The sequence below is a fragment of the Mus caroli genome, chromosome 3 (assembly GCF_900094665.2).
Source record: "Mus caroli chromosome 3, CAROLI_EIJ_v1.1, whole genome shotgun sequence".
In the NCBI taxonomy this organism is placed as follows: domain Eukaryota; kingdom Metazoa; phylum Chordata; class Mammalia; order Rodentia; family Muridae; genus Mus; species Mus caroli.
In genome coordinates this window covers 69,612,483-69,632,442 of record NC_034572.1, presented here as the reverse complement: position 1 = coordinate 69,632,442, position 19,960 = coordinate 69,612,483, and the positions used below count along the sequence as shown (strand labels likewise).

The following is a 19,960-nucleotide window of genomic DNA, read 5'->3' as shown; positions in this document are numbered from 1 at the left end:
CTTGTCTTCTCCAGACTCATCCAGCCCTGCTGGGGTTTTTATGGCCTTGACCATTGATACAGATGATGGTTGAACGTGAGTACAAAGTGTTAAGAAAGCATTCTTGTTCAAGTGTTCTGATTGGGACCCTAGTACTTGCACTGGTTCTTGTGCCTTGTACCCAGTGACTGATGACTGGGATTCTTGTGCCAGCAGAAAGTCCACTCACTTGTCATTGATTTTTTTTTTTTTTTTTAAAGAGAAACCTCTGTCCTAGAGGATAGAGTTCTATTTTGAAAATTAGGTAGCACCATCCCCTTTATTCCCTGGGAGACTAAAATCTCCTTTGTTCCTGCCCACCAGCCTAACTTAACTACTCCCTCCACCTAAAGAATATCCCCCCATGTTTTTTCCTTCCCAATCATTTCTTTGGTTTCTCTCCAGCTTTTCACCTCTCATAGTTCCATTTCAACCATTCTTACCCCTCTAGCTCAGCTCTCATTTAGACCCTCATCCAGAATACAAACTTAGTCAATATGCACCTCACCTTATCTCTCAGGGCTCCTTATGCATACAAGAAGGGAAGTATAAAAGATTGCCACCTGAAACTTACAAGGTTGGGCCTCAGTAGGGGCAGGGTGGCTCATGGCACAGATTGACTGACTGATGCTACAGGAGTCACAGAGCAGGGATGTCAGCATGAGTGCAGGGGCTACCGAGTGGACATGAACCAAGCACCCCCTCCTAACTCTTTCTTGTTGTTGTTTGGTTTTGTTTTTTCCAGTGTCTGTGTTTGGGATTTTGTAGAAACCGTGTGTTCTGCTTGATAAACCCAATATCTCATTCTCTTGCTTTTCCCTGGTCTCCCAATAGATAGGGGCATCGGAAGGGTTGGGAAGGGAAAGGCCAGGGGTAATGTAGGCTGGCAAGTCTGCAGGGTTGGGTGGAGTACTCCATCTCTTTCCTCCCTCCCCATCTTCCCCACTCCCAGCCTTCTCACATTCCAACCTCCATTTTCTCATCCTCTACCCCATTATTTTTCTAAATCCTTCCCCCATCTTCCTGCAAATTCCTTATTCACACTAAGCCTCCAGGCCTATCTGCAGCCTTGACAATCCTATGAATCCAGGGCCCCACCTCAAGATGGCCACCAGTATAAGGCAAGTGTTTCTATGTGGCAGCATTCCTTAGTTGTGTTGCTTAGTTGTTAAAGCCAATATTGAATACAGAAAAAAAATGTTTTTGGAAGACATCTCAAATAAGAACACTAAAATACATTCCCTGTGCTTATGTAGGGGCAAAAAGTTTGTAACCTTTAATTTTATCATATTAGCACTCAATGCTCATCCCTAATTCTAAATAATATACTCTCATCAAAAGTACCTTACAATTTCATTTACAAAAGAAAATTCTGTAAGCCATCTCATGTATTTTTAACTTTTAATTTTCTTAAATTTTCCACTCTGCTTGCTCTTTCAGCCTTGTTTGCAAATTTCTTCCCTTGAGGAAGGTAACCTTGAAAGTGTAATATCATTCACAGAGCCATTGTAGGTTTGGTTGTGAGTTTAGGCTTTACTAGCTGATCCATCTCTCCAGCCCATAGAGCCATTGTAAAGACACTAAGTGCCACTCTGGAAAGGCCCAGACTCATCATGCCTTAGGGGTTTACCCTACTCTTTTCTTAGATGTGTCTGTGTAAATATAAACTCACTAACTTTTCTTTACTCTGGCTCATCCACAAATCTTTTTCCACATTCTAGTCAAGGATCCAAGTTTACTTGGTTGGTGATGGCTAAAGCTAGAAGCTCCTAAGAATACAGCCTGGCAGTGATGCTAGGACTCCAACCCTTGCTACCTCTGACTCTTGTGCTTAGTATTTAGTCTCCCAAAAAGAGCAGAACATTCACTATGACTTCACATATAGCTGAGAATTCCTGCAATATCACTTTCAGACTATATCTCTCCATTGAACTTGGCAGATGATATTGTGGTTGGAAGAAACATGAAGACAGCCTTTGGGGAAGTATGTCTTTCCTCTTACTCTTCCTGTATTAATGTTTTATAGGAAAAATAACATGGATATGTGACATCAGACCTGTGTGAGCTCTTATAACTGTGACTTTAGGTTTCATCTCATTCTCTAATATATTAGTATTTATGAACTTGAACATTATTCTATTTTAAAAACTTATGTAATATTACAACTTTTCAGATATAATTAAACACATTGTTCACCCTGTAAGGATGTAGTGAATATAAAATTCAATTGAATTAACTATTTCATAGAAAAAAATCTCTCCAAAAAATTTCTGAAGGTGTATCTGCCAGGGGTGAAGTTCTGAACTGAATTTTGTGTTTTTACAGTTATCCAGACAGGTAAGAGTCTTAGAAATAGCAGAGATTTGGTGTGCATGCTGACACATCTCTGGTTACTGCACTTTCATCAGTTTCTCTTTCACCTGAGTCATTCTTCTCCCTTACTCTGCTTTTCCCTTACACCTTTCTATGTTCTCTTGATGATTTCTCATGCAAAGCCTATTGCTGCTCTTTTTAAATAACCCATGTTTATTAAGCTGCTGTCAGATATGACTCCTTAACAAGGCTTACATTAGTGCATATCTCAACTTCACTGTCATTTTCTAAAGACTGCAAACTGGCAATCTTGAAATATCTAAGATACCTAATTGATATCTTTTATTTAATTTCTTTTTTTCAATTATATTTTTATCCTGTTAAAATATAAAGTTTTCTAGATGGTCCATCCTTTCATGTCAGCTCCAAACTTTGTCTCTGTAACTCCTTCCATGGGTGGTATGCTCCCAATTCTAAGAAGGGGCAAAGTATCCACACTTTGGTCTTCGTTCTTCTTGAGTTTCATGTGTTTCGCAAATTGTATCTTATATCTTGGGTATTGTAAGTTTCTGGGCTAATATCCACTTATCAGTGAGTACATATCATGTGAATTCTTTTGTGATTGGCTTACCTTACTCAGGATGATGCCCTCCTCATAATCAACCTCGAAACGCTGACTCCATTGCATACAACTAGTAAGATTTTGCTGAAAGGACCCTGATATAGCTGTCTCTTGTGAGACTCTGCCGGGCCTGGCAAACACAGAAGTGGATGCTCACAGTCAGCTATTGATTGGATCACATGGCCCCCAATGGAGGAGCTAGAGAAAGTACCCAAGGAGCTAAAGGGTTCTGCAACCCTATAGGTGGAACAACAATATGAACTAACCAGTACCCACCCAGAGCTCGTGTCTCTAGCTGCATATGAATCAGTAGATGGCCTAGTCGGCCATCAGTGGAAAGAGAGGCCCATTACCTCAGTACAGGGAATGCCAGGGCCAAGAAGTGGGAGTGGGTGGGTGGGGGAGTGGATTGGGGAGGGTGTGGGGGACTTTTGGGATAGCATTGGAAATGTAAATGAAATAAATACCTAATTAAAAAAAAACTTAAAATAAAAAAAAATATTAAGTTTTCTCTTTCTTTGGTTTTCTTTTCCTTTTTAATTAATCACTTTATTCATTTACATTTCAAATGATATCCCCCTTCTCAGTTAACCCTCCATAAACCCCCATACCACCCCCTCTTTTCCCTCCCCTTTGCCTCTATGAGGCTGCTCCTCCACCAGCTCACCCATTCCCACTGCTCTAGCATCCCTGTACACAGGTGCTTCAAGCCTCCACAGGACCAAGGGCTAATAAGAGATAAGGCTAATCTCTGCTACATATATATCTAAAGCCATGGATACCTCCATGTATATTCTTTGATTGGTGGTTTAGTCTCTAGGAGCTCTGGGTGGTCTAGTTAGTTGGCATTGTTCTTCCTTTGGGGTTGTAGATTCCTTCAGCTCCTTTAGTCTTTCCCCTAGCTCTTATGGTTGGATGTGAGTATTTGCATCTGTATTAGTCAGGTGATGGTAGGATCTCTCAGGAAACAGCCATACCAAGCTCCTGTTAGCAAACATTTCTTGGCATTAGCAATATTGTTGGGGATTAGTGTCTGCAGATGGGATGGATCCCTAGGTGGGGCAGTCTCTGGATGGCCTTTCCTTTAGTCTCTATCAAGTGCTGTTTTCATTAGGATTTCTTTCTGTTTATATAATATTTTTGTGTAGTGTGTGTGTGTGTGTGTACATGTGTGTGGAAGCCACTAGACATAGAGGCCAGGGGTCAAGCCAAACTCTCCGTCCCCAGGAACCATCCAGCCACACACATTTGAGAAAGAACTGCCTGGGAGAGCAATAATTAGGATACCTGGAGAGTCTGTGTGGCAAGTCCTTTTCAAAGATAACCATAATCCAGCCCTGAAATTATTGCTGAGCCTCTGCTGTAGTCCAGTCATTATATGGCTTTCATTCTGTGTCTCTGTCTCAGAAGCTGACCATAAGCCACCACCCTCTTTTAATATAACTGTACTGGCTATTTTTGTGTCAACTTGACACAGCTGGAGTTATCACAGAGAAAGGAGCTTCAGTTGAGGAAATGCCTCCATGAGATCCAGCTGTAAGGCATTTTCTCAATTAGTGATCAAGGGGGAAAGGCCCCTTGTGGGTGGGACCATCCCTGGGCTGGTAGTCTTGGGTTCTATAAGAGAGCAGGCTGAGCAAGCCAGGGGAGGCAAGCCAGTAAAGAACGTCCCTCCATGGCCTCTGCATCAGCTCCTGCTCCCTGACCTGCTTGAGTTCCAGTCCTGACTTCCTTTGGTGATGAACAGCAGCATGGAAGTGTAAGCTGAATAAACCCTTTCCTCCCCAACTTGCTTCTTGGTCATGATGTTTGTGCAGGAATAGAAACCCTGACTAAGAAAATAACTAAGTTGCCTTCCCAATATCTGTCAACCTCCTGCATCTGGCTTTGGTAGGGGCCTTCATGTGTTAATTGCCCCCTTCCCTCTGTTGGTCATGTCCCTCTCTTCACAGCTCTCACTCTGTTGCTTTTTTCTCCTGACCTCCACTCTCTGATGCTGCAGCTTCTTTGTAAGGCAAGTTTCTAGTGATTATCCTGCTTTTCCTCCCCCTTCAGTTTTTGCGAAGAACTGTTGAGATGGCTACTTGAAATACAGCTTTAGTCGCTACCTGCAGAGTGATGAGCATGTCTTGTCAGATCTCTCTGCTCTGTCTTTGAAGAAAGAAATGTCTACATCTGTAACAACATAAATATAATGTAAGCTAAGTCCAAATTTGAACTATTCCACTTCTTTTTTTCCCTAAGTGGTTCAGTCATGGCTCAGTTACCAAACATTTGCCTAAAAAAGCTAAGGCTCTGGTTTCCCCAACAATGAAAAAAAAGGCAAATTTGTGTATCATTTATAGATATGGGGCCAAAAGTATTGCTTTTGACTTGACTTTTGAGGAGCTGTTGTGACATAATTCCTTTAATGTATGAGATATTATGAAGAAACAAACATCACAGGAGAGAGGCTTTGGAACAAACACTGAATATTGAAGGTGTACAGGGCAAGACAATGCAGAGGTTTCTATATCTGCTACTTGTTGAGGCCATTTTAGGTTTGACTAGCATTTGACTTCCCCAACTTTATTCAAGGAGTCTAAAACACACCAGGCAATTTATCTCGACCACTGTTTAGTTCCTGCCTTGTGCAAACCTCCCACTCAATCTAACTGCTTATCTTGTGATCTCGTAAACTGTTTGTTGTAGAAAACCTCCCTCTAGAGCAAGATAAGGGAATGTGCTATTATCATGACAAGCCCCTTCCTCTAAACACTCAAGCCTACATATACTTGCTTCCCCAACACCTGAGTGTAGTCCCAGCCAGTTGAAATAAAGACTTTTAATTGACTATAACTGTGTCTGAGTAGGCTCCTCAAATGGGCTTCCTATAAGACAGAGATGTAAGAAGATTGATATTTTATTAAAAGAAGAGTTGAAACTTTCTTTGATTGCCCTCCCTTCACTTCTATGCCCTGCCTCACCATCAGTTTTACAATTACATGGGGGCACCAGATTATTTCTGAAGCCTATGGAGGCATAAATTGTCATGAACATTAAACCATTTCTGAGCACACAAGCAATAAAACATAAGAGGTTTATTCTTTTATCAAGCAATGATAACAGACAGCATCCACATAGTAAAAGCTTCTAAAAGAAGATGTACGTGTACAGGATAGACTTACACGAAATCATTAACACAAAGACACTGCATGATTCATCTTCCCAGGGGACGAAGTTACTAAAGAGTAAAACAGACTCAATCAGTAAAAATGTAGGCTGATTTCTGTTGTTTATTAAATCTATTTCCCTTAATGTATCCTTAATCTAAGAAGAAATCTATTATCACACAGCCCATGGTGCTATATACACAAAAGAGAGTGCACACTATAAAATCCCAAGTTTCTATGCAGTTTTACACAATTTAAACTTGAATAAAATTTGTATTTAAAAAAAGATCTTATTGGATTACCTTCAGCAAATGGGCATTAGTTCAATAGCTTATCACGAGTTTTAGCAACAATAAGAAGAAAAATAAGTAGAAAAGATTCTCAAACCATGTATGCTATTCCCTCACACCTGGATTGTTTTCTTTTATCCCAATAACCAAACTATTGGTATTAATCTATTTCTACTGTTTTTCTATTTTCTCCTGTAGGAAAAAGGATAAAGGCAGTCACTTTTACTTCTCTACTATATCTCAAGAGACTCTGTTGGGTCACAGCTAGAGCACACAGTTAAAGAGAGGGTAGTTTAGAATATGCAGGAGTAGAAGTCATCTTGGCCATTAATAAAGGATGGATTTATTTAATAGATACATCTAAATCGCAAAAGCAGTGGAGTTCACTTCCCACTCTCCACTGTGGGCTCATGTTACTGTTTTCTGCTAAAACCCATTCACCTTCTTTGGATCAACCAAGTGAATGTTGTCTGAAGAGGATATAGGCCACCGCACTACAGAGAGTGGTTCCAGCTTTGTCTCACTGTCAATTTCCCTACAAGTGGTTCTTTCTGTGCAGACACAGTCATGCTCCTTTTTCAGAACTGAGAAAGTTCCTGACTTATGTAACATTAGGCTACATGAAAGAATCAATCTTGATACTAAAGAAGGAAACCTTCTTTAAGCAGTTGAATTCCCAGATAATCATACACCAATAATATAATGCACTCTAGTGAATGAAAGCAAAATGTGTACACAATACATTGCAAACATTTTTACCATACAAATTTTTCCCCCTTCCTGTCCATTTTCTATAGCACAATAGACATAGTACAGTGAATGTTGGATAGCTTCTCATCTGTATACAGCTCAAGGCCAAATTATGCCTTCACATGACATTTCATTGAAGGTCAAACAAATGCCTGAAGGCAGGATTTGGCGCAAGATATAAACATTTCTTAATGACAGTAGATTCATTGCTTATGAGGTTGTCCAATATGCAGAGCTTAGCTTTCCTTTATTTTTTTTTCTCCCATGACATTTCCTTCAAGGCACAAAAGATTTTAAACAGTGGACTGGACAGAGTATTTTGAATTAAGAATTTTAAGGTTTAACACGACCTTTTATTTCTGATTTAAGCATAGCAAAATAACAGAGGAAAAAAAAATACCGTAAAGAATGACATGATGCTTAGGTCATCTGAAATTCCCTGCAGTGTATTTTTTTTAAAGAATTTTAAATCTCATTTCATTGGTTTAAAATATAGCTACATGTTTGATTCTTGCGAGTGCTGTAATTTCTAATTAAATATTGTATGAAATGTTTCTAACTAGCCAATTCTCATTGTAAAAAAAAAAATCTATCTTATTTGAACAAACAGAGGGGATTTGACTAGAATATAAATTTGGAAAAGTTAAGTTGTAATTTAAATATGGATGAAGTGCAATGTACTGTAAAACTCTTCTTTCATAATTAGGTAAGAGGGCTCCTTAGGCATCGCCAACCCAAACAACTGTATTTCCTTTCTGAACCTCGGTGATCTCACAGTTTAATTTATTAAGGCGACCATCCAGGATGAAGAGAGAATCTTTGGAAGGTGTCATCAGGTACTGTCCAAACAGGCCACTGCCTTGGATGTGCCTGTTTTTCTGGCTCCAGGGCCAGTCTTCTGTCTTGAGAGGTTCTTTGAGGCTTTTGATCATCTTGACCTTCCCAGAGGAAAGCTCCACAAAGAGTACATCTGTTTGTTGGCTTGAGCTGCCATAGATGTTGTACTGGTGGGCTTCTGTGAAGGATGGCTGGAAGGCCAGGTCAGATATATGTAGGTTGGTGTGGATGTCAAAAGCATCCAGAATCTCTCCTCTGATGGTGATATATTGGACTCTGACAAGACCTTTCACGTCATTAACACTGACAAGATAGTGTCCGTCTGGAGAGACATAAGGAGTGCCCGTCACATCGCTATTGAAGCCAATAATAGAGTCAGTCACACTGTCTACGACAAGCTGTGGTGGAGTGGCCCCGGTGATGTCAGCCTTGCAGCTAATGAAGTAGTATCCTCCCAGATGGGTGTATGCCAAGGATAGAGGAATGCACCTTGAGTCCTTCAGGTTAATTGTTTTGATGTAGGACATGGTTTCAAGATCAATTTTGTGTAGTGCAGATTCATCTTTATGAAGAATAAATCCAAATCTGAAAAGATAAAACCAAGGTTAGGAAGGAAACTACAGAGTTATTCCACAAAGTTGTGTGTTATTTCATCACAGACAGAAACAAGGTCTGCCCCAAGCCAGGGCCTTGAGTGTTGTGATAAAAATTTTCTAGGTAACATTAATGTTGAATTAATCTTTCTGGTGTCCTATTTCGATGCTTTCTCAAGGTTATTTAATCACTCTTTACATCCAAATAATTATAAATCCTAATGAAGAAAGGAAAATAATAATAAAAGAAAAAGAAAAAATGATATTGGATCCAAGACAAATAATCAAAGTGAGTCTCCCACAGGATTTCCTGAATCAGACTTACTATCTAATGTTACATGCATGTACATATGTGTGCATATATATATGTATATATATATGTATATATATATATATATATATATATATTAATCGCTATAGTGATAATTGAATACATGTATCTGGACCTTGTACTCTTTTTTGATATTAAGTATAAGATAAAAAAAATAATTTAAAGCAATGGCCCTAGTTAGTATAAACAACCAATTTGCTTTTAACATGAAATTTTTCTTTTATATATCTAAAGATGATACTGGTAAAGTAGTTAATGGAACTAAGCCTAGCAAGAATAACAGATTTGAAAAATTATAATTTGTGCATTTACTTATGTCATTTGCATTCTTTGTGTGATAAACGTTAGTTCAATGACTCAAAGATGCCAGGGAGCACTAAGATTCATTCCTAGATTCCTTTGACCATGAACTCAATAACCAGCATTACTATTTAGATAATTAACTAGATCAGTTTTATTATTATATTTTGAGGGATTATTTTATATATGCATATTTTTACTGTTGGCATACTATCTTATACTTATATTTACTATATCTTATGATCACCTTCTTCAACTGCACTTTTGATTTTTATATTATTTATACATTTTATGTTTAAAGTTTTCTATGTTTGATGATGCTTCAATTCCATTTAGAAGGAGGAAGGAAATAATCACTCAGGAGAGGCAGAGGGTGGGAGGGATTTGGGTGGGAAAGGGAAAAGGGAGGAAAATGAGGGAACAGGAACTGGAAAATGATGTGCAAGCTAATTATGAAGGAATACAATCAACAATCCAACTCAGTTATGGTATTTATGAAACACAATAACCATCATAGCAAGATATCCCCAGAAATGTATTTCCTCCCCTGGGAAAAGCATACTGGCTGATTATTCAATACCAAGCTATCAGCCATAGAAATGTATGCACATAGGCAAGAATGAATGAACCCTGGGGGTTGTTTTTATGTTTGTTATATGTATATGTAACAAGAACGGTTAAAGAATAGGCTGTGGATTTGTTAGCAGTCGTTGAGGTGGGAAACAAATATTGAATGGATAGGAGAAAGAAGAAAGGAAATGAAGTAATTATATTTCATGTAAATAAAATAATAAAATAATTATAAGCAGTTATATTACAGTGTACTTTATCTTCTGTATATTGATAGTCACAGGAATTTTATTTACATGAATAGACATTATTTCCACATATGATACAAAAATAATACCAGAAATATCTTATTATAATCTCAAATATACATTAAACCAGGATATTAATATTAATAAATATATAGGTTTACTATAGTAAAGGTATTTCAGAAATCAGTAGTATATATGCATATGGATGGGATAAAATAATTTAGTGGAGAAGTTTCATTGAGATGCATAAAATTATGACTGTTTCTACTTTTCTTATATTGCATATAATTTTAAGTTTTTTAATGAAAACTTAAATACACAGAAACTCCTTCCAACAGCTTTGTAAATATGTATTTGAGAAGACATTGAAGCTATATTGAAGATCAAGTCTGATTTTAATGACTAGAAATTTTAAGATAATAAAATAGAGATTTACTAGAGATTAATGCTTATTTATTCTGTTTACTGCTTCTAAAATAGCAACTATTACTATCCTTGAGGTGATATAATTAAAAATAATATTTCTAATGTATTTCTGAATTATAGCCACCATTTCTGATTTCTTTCTGGTTTCATTACTCTCCATGTACCTTAAAACCCTTATTTGTGGTCTTTGAATCAATAGCTCATTCTATATCCATTCTAGATAAAATGTGAGAGCTGAAGAAATGAAAGAATATTCATGTGTTAACCAGACTGTTCAATGTTCTTAATAATATATAATGCAAAAGTACATTGCTCTCTTTAATTCGTTTCTAACTAATATAAAATAAAAATTCTTCAAAAGCTAAGTGAGTCACAGATTTTCATAATTCAGAATAGAAAATATAGAATCTTAGGTTTTGCTATCCATGTATAATTTTGTCTTAATAAACAACTCTATTCACTGTCAAATAATTACTGTTGTCTTTCTATTAATGAATAATCATTATTAATCTGTTGGAATAGAAGTAGACCATTAATGAAATTATGAATTAGGGTGACAGATTTTTTTCTGATATAAATTGTACATGAGCTCAGAGGAAAAGCAATATCACACTCATTTAATGAAAGCAATAATCCAACTAAGTCTTGGCATTTAGGCCCTCCTGTAATGTCGAGTCCTCCAGGCCCTTTGGGCAGTGGCTTGCCCTTGATAATGACAAGGAATGAGCTAAACTCACCATTCACCTGAACTATTTCAGCTGTGGAAATACCCACATTTTCTGAGATCTCCCTTGGCTTCTTTTCCATAACTTAAAAAAAAATGTTCTGGTTGAAAATACAGGAACCCCACAATGATGTTCAAATGGTAATCATCTTAAACTCACACTGTGCTTTAGGGCTGAGCAACAGAGCCAATAAAGCAGATGTTGGAGAGCACCTTCAGTTCATCCCACTGCTTTATTGGTGAGGAAGTGAAGTTTCTAAATAAAATTTCATTTTAGAACAGCTTGGTATTCACAAGGCTCTGACTGTTCATTAGGCTGTGATTAACGCTTAGGAGACTAAAATTTCATGCATGCTTATCTTCATAAAATCTTGCAGGGTGCTGGTTTGTCTAATATTTTTTAAAATATTAGGATAGAAAGCTGAAGCAAAGAACCTTAAAATATATTCTCAATATCAAATTTTGATTGGAAATTATTATCTGGTCCATATAGCCCCATATGGGTTAGTCAGATTTACTATATTGTATTTTGTTTTTCTTTTCTCTTATTTTCTTCTTTTTTTTCCTTCCAGAGTGTCTATTCAATAGTTTATTTGGAAGTGGAAAGAAAGAGAGAAAGAAAGAAAGAAAGAAAGAAAGAAAGAAAGAAAGAAAGAAAGAAAGAAAGAAAGAGAAGAAAGAAAAAAGAAAGGAGGAAGGAAGGAAGGAGAGAAAGAAGGAAGGAAGAAAAAGAAAGAAAAGAAAGAAAGAAAGAAAGAAAGAAAGAAAGAAAGAAAGAAAGAAAGAAAGAAAGAAAAAGAAAGAAAGAAAGAGACTTCCCCACTATTTTGTGAGTCTCTGTGCTTGAGCTAATTCCTGGAATGATGTTGACTGCAGTGAAGCAGGACCTTAGTTTCCTGAAACAATTTTGACTGTAATAGACCCTACGGAAATATGCTCTTCCACAGAGTCCTCTCTTCCATAAGTTTCAGTTTCTACATTGGCAAGAAGAGGACAGTCTTCCTTTGGTTGCTTTGAAGAAGGAAGTAATGTTTCTATTACCAAACATAAAAGCAGCAGCATTGCAAGCTTAAGAAGAGTGTTTTCCTGAAGGAGCTGAGCACACTGCATTTGCTTTGTAACTTTATGCTCTTTGTATCTATTTCCTATTCTCCAAGTAGGTAAAGGGCTCTTTTTCCCATTGTTTTGTTGTTGTTGTTGTTATTTTTATTTTTATTTTAATTTTCACCATATCTGCTTATTATGCATGACACTGTTATGCATAACGATCCTTAGATCCAAGTACACAATTGTGCCTGACATATTTCCACCATACTGATACTCTCAAATCACTCACTCTCCACTCCTCACCCAGTCGTACCTGTCTTATGCTATATGATTTCACTTCAGTTCTAGTGTCTTATGTATATATGTGATTTTATTTGTGTGAAAGTACAACATTAAGTCATGATATTAAACAAAAGACAAACTTGAGCTCCACTCTTCTCTGTCACCCAATGCTCTGGCTATTCAGGTGACAGTGATTCCTTAAGTGTTCATGATGGAAAGTTTGGTCCTCAGTTTGCAATGTATATGGGGTTCAAGACTTAAAGACTGGCAACTGTGTTCTCAAATGGAATTGTGGAATTGCTAGGCTCTTGGCTTCCTGTTCTGAAGCCTTGAACTCTTCTCCCTACTTGGATTGCATTGAAATTAATTGGCACCCCAAAGCAAACGACTGGGATAGTTTGGTGTTGAGCTTTCAGCTTCCAAAAAACCTGCATTATATAAACTTACTTTATGTATAAATTGGATTGCCTTGGTTGTTTTGTTATAACAATAAAAAATGGACTACCATGTGCAGCCATATTGTTCCATACTTAAGAAATCAAAATAAAAATCAGAATCATATCTGCGTTTTTGCTCTCATTTATACCTATAGGAGGAATGTTCAGTTTATACCTTACCTGGGCTCTAAATTTCTCACAAAACAAAGGAGTCAATGATTCATTCCACTTTTGTTTATATTCAGGATAGTGTCTCATCAAATTGTTCAGGATGGTATCTGACTTCTGTACTCTAATAATCATTTTGCCTCCACCTCTGAAGTACCCATGCCTCTTCTTTGCCAGGCTATTCCTGAACTATATCCTAAAGGACTTACTGAGGAGATGTCTTACTGGCCATGGTGAACTGAGTTTTGTACAAATATTGGCATCAAAAATAGATACTGGTGATATTTGAGATATTTTTCTAATAACAGAGAATGTCGTGAATAATATTAAGATCTAGGTATCTAAGGATATCAACAAAGACAGTGTTATAAATTGCCACTGCAAAGACATCTTCTAGTCTTCACCACTAACATTCTCCCTAGACACAAGTCATGGAAGTGAAATGAGCCACCATTCACTCTTTGAAAATTCCTTTCTTTTAATGCTCTCCATTATCTTAGACTTGCCCATGTAAGAAGAAAAAAAATTATGTTCCTGCCTAAGCACCAGATATAGATTGTTATCAGAATTTTACATAAATGAATAAGAATCCTATTGTATCACATGTTCATGGTTTTGGGAAATAGATACCAAGAACTAGAGTTGTCACATTAACTAATATTTTCTAACTAACATGAAGACTGATACAGAGCAACATGTTGCTTTGACATATGATAGCATTTGAAAGTTTTCTGGTTTCAAAACATAGTCTAGAAAATTCTGAAAATAAGCAATGTCCTCCTATGCTGTCTCACTTGAGTTAGGATGTTACTAAAATTTCATAGGATAGATCACATGTCTGTTATTTCCTCTTTAACATTGGTTTTCATATTTATATTCCTTTGCTTAAAAAGAAATGGAATAGGTTTTTGATACTGTTATTCTGATATGTTGGCAATCTAGTTCATCCAAGGGACATAAAAAGATAAATGTATAATTTAACTCTACTACATTTAAAGTCTATGGTTTTGAATTTTAGTAAGTGAAAAATCAGCATTATAAATTCTGTGCATGTCATGTATACTATAGACTATCTCTCAAATGTTAAAAAAATTCACTTCACCTCTTTCCAATTTGTTAAGAGCTTGGAACTCACTGCCTATACTGGCCTGTGACTTCTATAGAGGGTCCTCAAACACCTTCCTGAACTCTATTTCCAACCCCCATTATTCATCCTCAGCTTTGTAGCAGACAACTTGCAGGGGTCTATCCTTTTTCTCTGACTCCACTGCCCAGGGATTCCACCAAACCTGGCAGACTGAGCTTTCCTCCTTCCTGTGGATCCTTTCAGAAACTGCCCTCTTGTAGCTCATACCTACATAATTGTGATATCACCTTGTGGCAACAATAGATAGGAATTCAGAAGCGCTCCCTATCAAGCAATCCACAGCCACTACATATTCGTAAGATGCAGAGACAGCAAAAGAGATGAAGAAATGGAACAACCAACAAACAAATATACAACCACATAGTAATAAATATTAAGTCAAAAGAAGAGTATATGCCATGAGCAACTAGAATCACTGTAAGAATGAAAAAAAAAAAGTATGTTTTCCAAAACATATTTAAATGCTGTTTTCTTAACCATGTGGACTTTTTATCCATGTGGCAAATTTATTCTAGGAAAAAAAAAAAGAATTGAAAAAAATGTTTTTAGAATATCATCCCAAGCCTAGATACCTAGAGGTCAGCACAACCCAATTATTAACATCCAAACTTATATACCTTCACTAGACCACAGAAAAGAGACCTTAGGAAATGCATAATAGCTGTAGCCAAGGACAAGGATTTCAAATTAGAAAAAATGGTCAAAATGTGCCATAAGAAACCTGGTTTGACTGGAATTGGCATTTAGGTACAATGAACTAGTCCAGTGGTTAAAATATGCCATGTGAAATACCCTATGTTGGCATGGGGAAAGAAGTAAATGACCTGTATCCTCAAGGAAAATTGCTGTCAAACAGTGGATGCTTACAATGTAATCTAATTGTTACTTTCTATGAGGGTTTGGGAGAAGGGACAAATGTAGATATATTCTTGTTTTGACTACTAAATCACATTTCTATTGTGCCAGGATTCTTCTAAAGACTCTATATTAGTCTGCATCCCAGAAGTAAAAGGACAATTTGCAATTAGAATAAAAAAGAGAGAGAAAGATAAAGCAATTCGTTGGAGGAAATCCAAATCTGGCCACAGGGATGGGATAGTGAAGGAACCTGGGGACTACATTAATAAAGCTGTTGCATGCCAGTTCCTGGAAAGACAGTTGCATGCAGATTTGTGTTTTATGCAGAGCTTTGAACTTTGATCCGAAGAATCAGCTGCTTATATACAAATCCACAGATAATGAACTGAGAGTTGAGGCAATGTACTGTGGTCTCATTATTTACTATACATTTTTCTCAGGCTGCTCATTGATCAAACCAACAAGAAGTTATCTTTCATGGACTTGGGAAAAAGACACATAAAGAGTGATGCTCACTCACCCCTAGATCCTCTTTGAACTCAACCAGAAATGAGTCCTTCATATGAACAAAGCCACACAAATACCAAGTTGTTAAGTGATTAATTAATACATGGCAGGGCAACCTATACAGTCGTGTGTAAAGTTATAAAACTGAAATAAGTTTATGTAGAATATCACTTGAATGTGCTTAACTTAAATGAAAAAATATAAGGCACAATATGAGAAGTGTATTTTCATTTATATATATAAAAATGTAACATCACGACAATATCAACTTTATAATAACAATGTAAAACCAAATGGAAAAGCCATACTAAATTCTAACTTAGAGACTAGAGTAAAGAATTCAAATAAGCAGGTAACTATTAAAGTGAAGACACATTTTATGCCATAAAACATGTATAATTAAATATAGAATCAAAAGAAGAGTCATTTTAAGACATATTTTCTTCTGAAGGTTTGTAATCTTGTGAATATTATTTAACCATTTGGCAAATTTTATTCTAGGACATAAAGAATAGAAAAAAATCACTTTCATGTCGTTTTCTCTTATAACATGTCAATTCATTCATTTTAGAAAATTTATTAATTGCTATAAGTATGCAAAATGCATGTACTTAGTTATATAATATAGTATACTTTACTGATAAAATATAAACCATATCAAGATATTTCTTCTAAATGTAAAATATTGCTAGATTAAGTCATTCAGAAGTAGATCAATGTCATGTGCTTTAAATTAAATTAAATTAAATATTATATATGTATTTAATGTTATAGACAAGACATAGACTACATGTATACTATGTTAGGTAATCAGCTACATGATAAAAAAATCAAACACTGACCAAGATGTCCTTAAACAAATAGCAATATTATGTAGATTTAATTGATAAGTCTTAAGAGTATGGTTAATATTAATGAATCATATTCAGAGCACATAAAAGATTGAGAGAAACTTTGACAGGAAAATATCAATCCTCACCTATATTACTAACTAGGGAGAACTGAAAAGTAAAGTGATTCCATCTACAAGTAGGTACTCCCTTCCATGGAAAGACGTTAACTGCCTGTAATATTAAGATTCAAATTCAATACCTAGTGAGGTGAGTGTAAGTCAATGATGAAAGATCAATGATGTGTAAGAAGAATAGAAGATGCTAACATTGAAACCCTGTGTTGATATGCATGCTATCAGATAATTATGATAATTGTAGGCTTTCTGGAAAATAATTCTGCATATTGTTGTAAAGGTAAAATGGGCATCTGTCTTAAAAAACAATAATCACTCTTACTTCATTTCTTTAATAAATGCTCAAATGCAAAGGATAGTGTCTGCTACAATGGATTCAGTAAAGAGTCATTCGTTTTTAACTAAAGGTTAAATAATAGAGGAATGCATGACCACATGCCAGTAGAACTTTATACTGAAGCTCTAAAAATGATAATATGTAGTACTGAAACAAGTATTTATATGTTATTTTAATATTTATTATTTATGTAGTATATGTGTGCACATGCATGAGCATATACTTGCACACCTGTCATATATGTATACTATATTTGTGCAGAGGCCTGTGGAGATCAGAAGAAGGCATTGGATCCCCTTGAATTGGAGCTACAGGTAATTGTGTGGTGCTATGTAGGTGCCATGTGGGTGCACTCCAGTAAACTTGTACCCTTCTGCCAAGGAGTAAGTGCTCTTAAATACAGAGCTCATCTCTCCAGTACCAGCTGTTGGATTTTAAATGACTACTTCCTATACTGAAAGGAATATTTTATAATTTAAAGTACTCAGGCAATATATCTTCAATATTGATCTCAAATATCAATCAATAATTACTATTGATGATCTTTGCTGTGTAGGTAAAAGTTCTTTATGTACTTCAAAGACATAAGAGGATATTTATTGTTATTAGTATATACAATTCTGAATGATTTATTTACTGCATATAAATATTTAAATGTTGTTGATCAATGTTGTTGATGTAGCCCAGTGTTAAAGTTTCTACCTATTACTAATGAGGCCTAGAATACATATATCCACATGACAAGTTTGAATAGGATTCATTCTCTCTCTCTCTCTCTCTCTCTCTCTCTCTCTCTCTCTCTCTCTCTCTCTCTCTGTCTCTCCCTCCTCCCCCTCCCTCTCTATCTCTCTGTCTCTCTTTCTCTCTGTGTTCATATCCTATCTTATGATTTGTCAGCTGAAGAAAGTTTAATAAATGAGAAACTAATTTCATTTACAAATTTTGTAATATGTGTTAAAGATTCTACAAAGTGGAATTTTCTCTCACTGCTACTGACACATTTAATGTGTGTAGACAATAAGTAGTAATTACCATGAAGATTCTTTGTCATGTTTATATGCCTTGTGATAATAACTCATTTCTCTGTTAACTATCCTGAAGAATTAATGATAAATGTGTATAAATATTTCCATGGAAAAAACATTCATAAAACTATTATGTACAATTGAGAAAATTTTGAAAGTAATTTTAAAGCACCAAAGTACATAAATATTTACAAAATGTTGATATAGCCATGTGATATACTATACTATAACTGTTCAAGAAGAAGGTAGACCAAAGTGTGGATAGTTTGATCCTTCTCAAAAGGGGGAACAAACACCCATGTAAGGAGTTACAGAGACAAAGTTTGGAGCTGAGATGGAAGGATGAACCATCCAGAGACTGCCCCTACCCCGGGATCCATCCCATAATAAGCCACCAAACGCAGACACTATTGCATATGCCAGCAAGATTTTGCTGACAGAACCCTGATACAGTTGTGTCTTGTGAGGCTATGCCAGTGCCTGGCAAATATAGAAGTGGATGCTCACAATCATCTATTGGATGGAACACAGGTCCCCCAATGGAGGAGCTAGAGAAAGTACCCAAGTTGCTAAAGGAATCTGCAACCCTATAGGTGGAACAACAATATGAACTAACCAGTATCCCCAGAGCTCATGTCTTTAGCTGCATATGTAGTTGAAGATGGCCTAGTCAGCCATCATTAGGAAGAGAGGCCCCTCGGTCTTGCAAACTTTATACGCCTCAGTACAGGAGAACACCAGGGCCAAGAAGTGGGAGTGGGTGGGTTGGGGAGCAGGATAGCATTTGAAATGTAAATGAAGAAAATATCTAATAAAAATTGTTAAAAAAATAAATAAAAATTTACTTTTACATTAAATTTTGAAATTGTATATGAATAGAGAATATTATTGTGTGAACTGTATACTTAAACTTTTATAAATAAAATAAGCAAATACATGCATGAGGTGAAAAGACAACTTAGTTTAACTATGTGCAGAGACTGGATCAAGTTTACTTTGTATTTTGTTTGGTTGTGTGTTTGTTGTTTCACTTTTATATGCTTTGTTCATGAGTACAGTCTATGTCTTTGATGAGAACTCTATGAAGAAAGTTACAGGTAGATGATACATATATAGAGAAATAAATGTTCTCTTAGTCTTAAAACTTAAGTAGCTCTTATAGTTGGTCAAAATCACTTTCTACTTTGAGTCCATTAAATGTCAAATAGATATATTTAGGGACTATTCAGGATGCTTTTTATTAGCATTTTTAATTGGATTTTTATTTATTTACATTTCAACTGTTACCCCTTTCCTGTATTCCCCTCTGAAACCCCCTATTCCCTCCTCCTTCCCCTGCTTCTATGAGGGTATGCCCCCACCCACCCACTCATTCCTACCTTTCCACCCGGTCATTCCCCTACATTGGGGCATCGAGCCTTCACAAGACCAAGGGCCTCTCCTCCCACTGGTTCCTTACAAAGCTGTCCTCTGCTACATATGTGGCTGGGCCATGGGTTGATCCATGTGTACTCTTTGGTTGGTGGTTTAATCCCTGGGAGATCTGGGGGGTCTTGTTGGTTGAGATTGCTGTTCTGTGGGGAATTGGGCTATGTACAGACAGGCTGGTCTCCAGTTGAACTGAGGTCTGAACCCCGAAGGGTGATAATTCAACTTCATGACATGGTAGGCATTCCCTTATACTCCTGGAACTCTGGTCCCTACCTAAGTTACCGCCCCCCACAGCCCCCACAAGAGAAGTGTGGCTAGAAGTCACATAGGCAATGGCACAAGCTTCTGACTTTCAGGTTAAACTCCTCCCCAGTTACCTAGCAACAGTAAAGACCATAAAAAGGGCTGTTCAGCCCCTGCTTGCTCTCTTACTTGTCTCTCTTCTCACTCTTACATCTTACCCCTCACTATCACCCCCCTCTTCTCTTTCTTTGTCTTCTTTCTTCTCTCACTCCTCTCTCCTCTCTCTTTGTCTTCTTCCCTCTCCTCTCCCCTCCTCTCCTCTCCTCTCCTCTCCTCT

At 36.6% G+C, this 19,960-nt stretch overlaps 1 protein-coding gene across 4 annotated transcripts in view; it reads right to left on the bottom strand.

Annotated features, from left to right (window-relative positions):
• Positions 1-6,018: 6,018 nt before the first annotated feature.
• The window catches only part of Fstl5 (follistatin like 5), a 591,337-nt gene continuing 577,395 nt past the window's right edge, over positions 6,019-19,960 (bottom strand). For 3 of the 4 annotated variants that reach the window (XM_029475620.1, XM_029475621.1, XM_029475622.1), the window contains one exon: positions 6,026-8,567. In XM_029475620.1, coding sequence (XP_029331480.1) covers positions 7,865-8,567 — 703 coding nt within the window. In that variant the 3' untranslated portion in view covers positions 6,026-7,864. Of the gene's footprint in view, positions 8,568-19,960 lie in introns of all 4 variants that reach the window. The other variant, XM_021158305.1, reaches the window with a different exon arrangement.